Source organism: Lolium rigidum, unplaced genomic scaffold, assembly GCF_022539505.1.
Source record: "Lolium rigidum isolate FL_2022 unplaced genomic scaffold, APGP_CSIRO_Lrig_0.1 contig_54034_1, whole genome shotgun sequence".
NCBI lineage: Eukaryota > Viridiplantae > Streptophyta > Magnoliopsida > Poales > Poaceae > Lolium > Lolium rigidum.
In genome coordinates, this window is record NW_025900919.1 from 27,905 (window position 1) to 34,834 (window position 6,930).

The 6,930-nt window shown below is 42.8% G+C and overlaps 1 protein-coding gene across 1 annotated transcript; it reads left to right on the forward strand.

Annotated features, from left to right (window-relative positions):
- The first annotated feature begins 1,263 nt into the window (after positions 1-1,263).
- LOC124681736 (eudesmanediol synthase-like) lies at positions 1,264-6,791 on the forward strand. Its single transcript, XM_047216563.1, has 7 exons — positions 1,264-1,410; positions 1,511-1,796; positions 1,894-2,281; positions 2,448-2,666; positions 2,807-2,942; positions 6,167-6,421; positions 6,498-6,791. The coding sequence occupies exons 1-7, from the start codon at positions 1,264-1,266 to the stop codon at positions 6,789-6,791; spliced, it is 1,725 nt and encodes a 574-aa protein (XP_047072519.1).
- The last annotated feature ends 139 nt before the right edge of the window (positions 6,792-6,930 follow it).

The following is a 6,930-nucleotide window of genomic DNA, read 5'->3' on the forward strand; positions in this document are numbered from 1 at the left end:
CTCTTATCTAGGGCCGGTCTTATCGCGCTCAGCCGCGGACACGTCTTGGGAGCCAGCTAGGTTCCTGATTCATGTTTGGCTAGTTAGATCGACGGATAGGGGACTGCTGGATGCGGCGCTAGGAGAGATCAGGAGGCTCCGGACGAGAGATAACGGCACTTGACCTCTTTTATGTATCCTGTGATCTTGGATCTTATCCGTTCTGTTATGGTGTTCGGCGTTTGTATTCGCTGGGGTGAATTTGTTATGTGGTGGGTTTACAACCCGGTGTAAGACTCTATATGGATGTTGGTTGTCTTTATATATAAAGCTAGACCGTCTGGTCTTATGTAAAAAAAAGTGTAGCACGCCATGGCCCTGCTGTGTACGGACATAATTTAAACATTTGCAACCCGGAGAAGACAACCAGGGACTGTATACACCGTCGATTCAGGCTAGCATCGTTCGGTGGGACGAGGGAGTAAAAACTCCGAATGTCGGTGATGCATTTTGTAATGCGCCTTTAGTTTTTATTCTGTACATTCATACTTTCGAAGTTTTGCGGCTATGTGTATCAATTTTATGCAGACACTGGGTGTAAAATACAAATATTTTAAGAGCATATTATCAATAAAAACTTGTAACCTGAGCTCTGAAGCAATTTTCTCATAACGTGCCACACATAATAATATGTATGTAGAGCGTGTGACGCAAAATAAAATTGGTAAAAACTTTTTTTTCAAATACAAACCAAAATACATATTTTTATGCATCATATAACTTATATATTATTTAACAAACTCATGGTTAAAAGTAGACACAGAAGTCGGGAAATCTTACAAACTCAAAAGGATAGAGTAGTATTAAATTGATGAAATGATTAACTTGTTTTCACAATAAATATATTAAAGGACACATTCAAAATGTGTCGTTTCGTGTACAGGAAAATATTTAATGGAACCTAGCCCACAAATTGATCAACTAGCTAGGACAAGGTCTCATACTTGCCCATCTCCTGAAACATATCTTAACTTTAGAGACTAGACATTATTATTGTCTAGATACATCTACATTTAAACAAAGCTGAGACAAATTTCATTATTGAACGAAGGGAGTAGAATTGTTTTCGAATTTCGACGTGTACGTGTACCTGTTTGTTTTACTCTGTCCTACTACTCAGATGCCTATAAATAGAGATCATATATGCACCACAAGTCTTACAACTTCTCCAGCGACTTTCACACATTACCACTGCGATCCACACATAATCAGTTAGTCACTGAGATGGATGCGGGTGGTGCTACTCCTGCTTCTGCTACTGCGGCGGCGAGTAGCCCTGCAAAGATCGACGCAGACAGGAACGGCACTGCAGCCTTTGCACCCTCAGTCTGGGGCGACTTCTTCGCCACCTACGTCCCTCCTCCTACACAGGCATGGCAATGGCGCCATAGTCTCCTTTGTTTAAACCTACTCTTGGGTCTTGGCTTCAACCTACGTTTCTGTGCTGGTATCTGGACATGTATCTATGCAGGTGTCAGAGGAGTGGATGAGAGAGAGGGTGGAGGAGCTGAAGAGGCGAGTGAGCAGGATGTTCAAGGACGGGGAGGCCATGGGCGGCGTGGCCGATACGGTGGCGCTGGTCGACACACTCGAGCGTCTCGGCCTGGATAGCCACTTCCGCGAAGAGATCGCGGTGGCCATAGGCCGTATCCACGTCGCCGGCGAGGGACGGCGCGAGTTCGCCGGCTCCGATGATCTCCACGTTGCAGCTACTCGGTTCCGTCTGCTCCGCCAGCACGGGTTCTGGGTGTCTGCAGGTAGGGCTGAGATTTCCATAACCCGCTCAAAATTAACAAGGAATAATCGACAAACATAACGGGTTCTAGTTCTAAACCAATCGTACGAATCGTGCAGATGTGTTCGACAAGTTCAGAGATAGCTCGGGCAATTTCAGCGCCACAAACCTACGCCTGAGTAGCGACGGCGGTCTGAGGGCTCTGCTGAGCTTGTACCACGCGGCTCACATGGCGGTGCCAGGTGAGTCTGCTCTGGATGACGCCATAGAGTTCGCGCGGCGGCACCTCCAGGCCATGAACGGCGAGCTCCGGTCGCCGGCGGCGGAGCAGGTCTCCCGCGCCCTAGACCACCCTCTCCCGCGGTACACGAGGTTGCTGGAGACCATGCGCTACGTCGCAGAGTATGCGCAGGAGGAGGTGCATGACGGCACGCTGCTGGAGCTCGCTAGGCTCAACTCTAACCTCATGAGGTCCCTTCACCTGAAGGAGCTAAAGGCCCTGACCTTGTAAGTCCTCTTAAAATTTCAATCTATGGCTTGCATTTCTAGAAGAATGATTTCCCCGTTTTGCTAAGTCTCCGTCGAGAAAAGTTTTGCTAGAGAAAACAAAATAGCACGTGGAGCAAACATTGTATATACGATAAATTGGTGATCTTAGATCGTCACGCCGCAGGTGGTGGAGGGATATTTACAACGCCGTAAATCTAACATACTCTCGGGATCGTATGGTGGAGATCTACCTTTGGAGTTGTGGGATGATCCCTGAAGAGGAGCACTCGCGTGGACGCTTGATATTCGCCAAAACATTTGGAATTGTGTCATTTCTGGACGATACTTTTGATGTCCATGCGACCTTAGAGGAGAGCCGTAGCCTCAATGAAGCCTTTCAGAGGTATGTTAGCTAGTTCATTTGTATTCAAGATACTAAAAAGGGATACACAATTGGCATCCCGAAATGACTTAGAATATAATGCATATTTTTATCGTTTCAATTTGAGCTTTGTCCATGCTTTTGTTAATGCACATCTGCAGGTGGGATGAAAGCGCGGTTTCCATCCTCCCTGAATACCTACGCATGTTATACATCAAAACACTAAGCAACTTTAAGGAGTTTGAGGATCTTTTAGAGCCACAGGAGAAGTACCGCATGTTTTACGTCAAAAAGGCGGTACGTCGCAGAAAAGTCTACCTCGTAATATTGAGTATTGAGTTTGCTCACTCGACATTCTAATTCACTTTAGCAACTACATTTGGCACCTCCCCCTCTCTATTTTAATCAGTTTTGGAGTATGGTTTCAATGTCATATATGGATGTTGGCTTGGTCTGTCCACGATCCTTTTACTCAAGTTTTGCATATGTGATGCATATCTTCTTGTTTTTCTTTCGCTTGATCTATCTCCCTGTGTACCTATATAGCCGAAATCTGCCATGTGTAGTGCATTAGGCTTCAAGAAGCATTGACAAGGGTGTTTAATTGTTGCTTCATCTGTTTTATCATATTTTCCCTTATCAATCTCTACCATACACAAAGTAGGAAAGCTCTAAATCTGGGAAGTCTTGAATACAAGATGACCTTCAGCAATTTCCAAAGCTATTGAGTTGGGGTAAAGTGAAAACATTATGACAACAACACCATTGATTGTGTCTAGATTGAAAAATATATCAAAGGTGTTTCATGAAGCCCAATGACATATATAGTGAAACAGGGAAGATTACTTAATAATCACAATGATGTTAGCTTGGCGAGTCAACGGGATATAGGGAAGAAGATGGTGTGGAAGAGGAGAACATATGATGCAGATCTTCGGTTGTAGTGGGTGTATGTTGTCTCATGAGGAGCCACGCTTAGGCTATAGGGTCAAGTGACTCCATAGATTTATTTTGAACCCCTTTATTCGAGGAAAGGAACATCTAAAACCCCTTTGGTTCATAAAATAATACTTTTTTGATAGATTCGTAGAATAATACTTATTAATGCTTGGAAGATAATAGCCTTAGACTACCCACAATTGTAGTATCATAGGTAGTATCATGCATCTCATGCATGCAAAAAAACTGATGTACCAGTGCAATTAAATGAGAGATGATTGTAGTACCATAGATAGATACCGTATCATAGCACGTAGTACTAGAAAATTTAATGTAAAATACATCTTGTACATAGATCTGCATTAAGATTCTACAAATTAGTTAACATAAAAAGATTATGATACTAGTACATGATACCATGCATCGTGGACATAGTAACATATAATACTATGCATCATATGCACCTAGGAGCCGAATTGAGCTTCTGGTATTGTGACTAGTCTTATGCTTTAGCCCGGTGCGTCTAGGCCCAAAATTTCACCAACTTATATTAACAAAGATAGGACAGCTCGGTGCAATGCCCGTTTATGGGCCCGACCTTGCAGCTTGGCTTCTCCACATAGCACGTTCACTTATATGTGACTGATTTGTTTATATTCCCAAAAAGAAAGATCGATTTTTCATCATAAGCACTTATATGTAACTCTGTAGTATTTTCATTTATTTTCTTCTTGTATATTGCTTTAATACTCGTCGATCTTTTAAAAAGAACCAAATGCATAAATCATGATTTTGATTACGTTTTCTCTATGTGTAAACATTTATTTTTAATTGATTCTTGATTAATTCTTATCTAACAGAGATTAGCTTAACGTAGAAAGTACCATTTGCAACTCGTCCGCAAGTGAGAACATAGAAGTTGCAACCCATAAGTAACGGGCAAAATTGTAATTGAAACCCATGCATCACAAAAAAAAAAACCAGTTACAACCCGTGTGCAACTGACCAGTTGTAACCCATGCGCAACTGAAAAAATAGTAGTTACAACCCGGTGCGCAAATGAAAAATAGTAGTTGGAACCCACGTGCAACTGAGCAAATACCAGTTGCAACCCATGCGTAACTAAGAAAATACTAACCAATACACAACTGAGAAAATAGCAGCTGCAACCTGTGTGCAACTGAGAAAATATCAGTTGTAACCCGTGCGCAAGTGAGAACTACCAGTTGCATCCTATGCGTAACTAAAAAAATCCCAACCAATGCACAACTGGGAAAATAGCAGTTACAACCCATGCGCAACTGAGAAAATAATAAGTTGTGATCCATGCGCAACTTAGGAAATATTAGTTGCAACACGTGCGCAAGTGAGAAAAACCAATTGCAACCCCTATGCAAGTGAGAAAATAGCGGTTATAACTTGTGTGCAACTAGCGTAACTGAAAAAAAACTAGTTGAAACCCATTTTCAGCCGAGAAAATAATAGTTCTGCAACCCGTGCGCAAGTGAGAAAATACGAATTACAATCCATGTGTGTGACGCTATTTCGAGGCTATTATTAAAAAATCTGACTAATCTCATGTCCAAATACATCAAAAAAAAATTAGGGTAGTCTAAATACATCAACTGGCTAGACAAAATGATGCATCAAAGCTTGTTGAAAAGCACAAACATACAAGCCCGGTCAAAATTATCTAATAAACAGGCCTACTCAAACACATGGGCACGTGGGAAGAACAACCAGCAGCCAAACACAACGCACAAGGTACGTGGGATTTGTCAAAAAAGGTGTTGGTACGGGAGGTCGACTTGGAACTTATTAAATCTCAGTCGCGTGAGACCTAGACGCTCCCTTTAAACTCCCCGGTTTGCTATTACCCTGCATTCTTGGTTTGTTAAAGTCAAAATTTACAATGTTTGACCAAATATATAAGAACGTTCATAATATAAATTTAGTATTATTGGAATTTTCATGAAATGTATTTTTTCTTATTATATGAATTTAGTATCGGTATTGATAATTTTTCTCCACCATTGATCAAAATTTTCAAAAATTATCTTTTGCTGGGGAAGACTTGTATAGGATCAGTCTATTAGGTGAGATCATAGGATCATCTAACAAAATTTATTTGTACAAATTGCAAAAAAATCTGAGACTTCTATACAACATACCTACGGGTTGTATTTACAACTCTAAAAAATATTCAGCACAAAATTCCATCTATATAGAGAAATAAAAATGATAAACTCTATTGTGAATAGTGCCAGCTTTAGGTGAACATGATTTCACACTATTCATACCTAAGATTTGTCTTTTTTTTTTCTCTAAGTATAGGTCGAATTTAAAGCTGCAATTTTTAGGGGTTGCAAATATAGAACATATGTTTGCTGTCAATTTTTTCTAGAATATTTAAACATGGTTTGTCCGTTTAAATTTTTTGATCTCACAGATCCTATGTAAACACAGATCCTATCCAAGTTGTCCCCATCTTTTGCTAAACCTGGAAACCAGGGTAAAACTACAAATTAGGGAGTAAATACTAACCACAAGGTACTGCCTGTCTTGAATTCTTGTGCGTGCAGTACCAACTGCAATCGGCATACTACATGCAGGAGGCAGAATGGACCAACGACAAGTACCAGCCAAGCTTCGCGGAGCACGAAGAGCTGTCTACCATGTCCACGGGCTTGCCGATGCTCAACCTCATGGCCCTCATGGGCTACGACGGCGCGGTCGCAACCCAGGAGGTGTTTGACTGGATGAGCGCACCTGTCCCCGACATGGTCCGGGCTGGCGCAGTGATCGGCCGCTTCCTCAACGACATCTCCTCTTACAGGGTACGTTTTTATCACTACTCATGACCGGAGACCGACCGACATCACCGGCTCACTTTATTTTGATCACGTGGTGCAGCTGGGGAAGAACAAGAATGACGTGGGTAGCTCGGTGGAGTGCTACATGCAGGAGAAGGGAGTGACGGGGCAGGAAGCCGTGGCGGCGATCGCTGCCATGACGGAGCACCGGTGGAGGTTGCTGAACCGGGCGTGCATGGAGACGAAGCGCGCGCTGCTGCCAGCGGTGCAGCTGGTGGCGAGCATAGCGAGAACTTGCGAGGTCATCTACCTTCGTGGCAGGGACGGCTACACCTTCGGCAGCCACGCCAAGGACCTCGTCACCGCGCTCTTCCTCGACCCCATCCCTCTTTAAACCTGCAGCTGCAGGATACGTGCCGCAACCAACTATACGTATGTATTTGGAATAATCCTGATGTTAAGTGTCAGCTTGCAAGGTCTGCTCACTTTTCGTATGGTCTGTCACGTTCATGTTCACGTTCTCCACAATGGTT

Excerpts from the sequence above, each read along its gene's own strand:
- LOC124681736 (XM_047216563.1), top strand. The coding sequence starts at position 1,264 with ATGGATGCGGGTGGTGCTACTCCTGCTTCTGCTACTGCGGCGGCGAGT. Across the intron at positions 1,797-1,893 it reads CGGGTTCTGGGTGTCTGCAG|ATGTGTTCGACAAGTTCAGA; the intron begins GTAGGGCTGAGA and ends CGAATCGTGCAG. Across the intron at positions 2,943-6,166 it reads TGTTTTACGTCAAAAAGGCG|TACCAACTGCAATCGGCATA; the intron begins GTACGTCGCAGA and ends TTGTGCGTGCAG.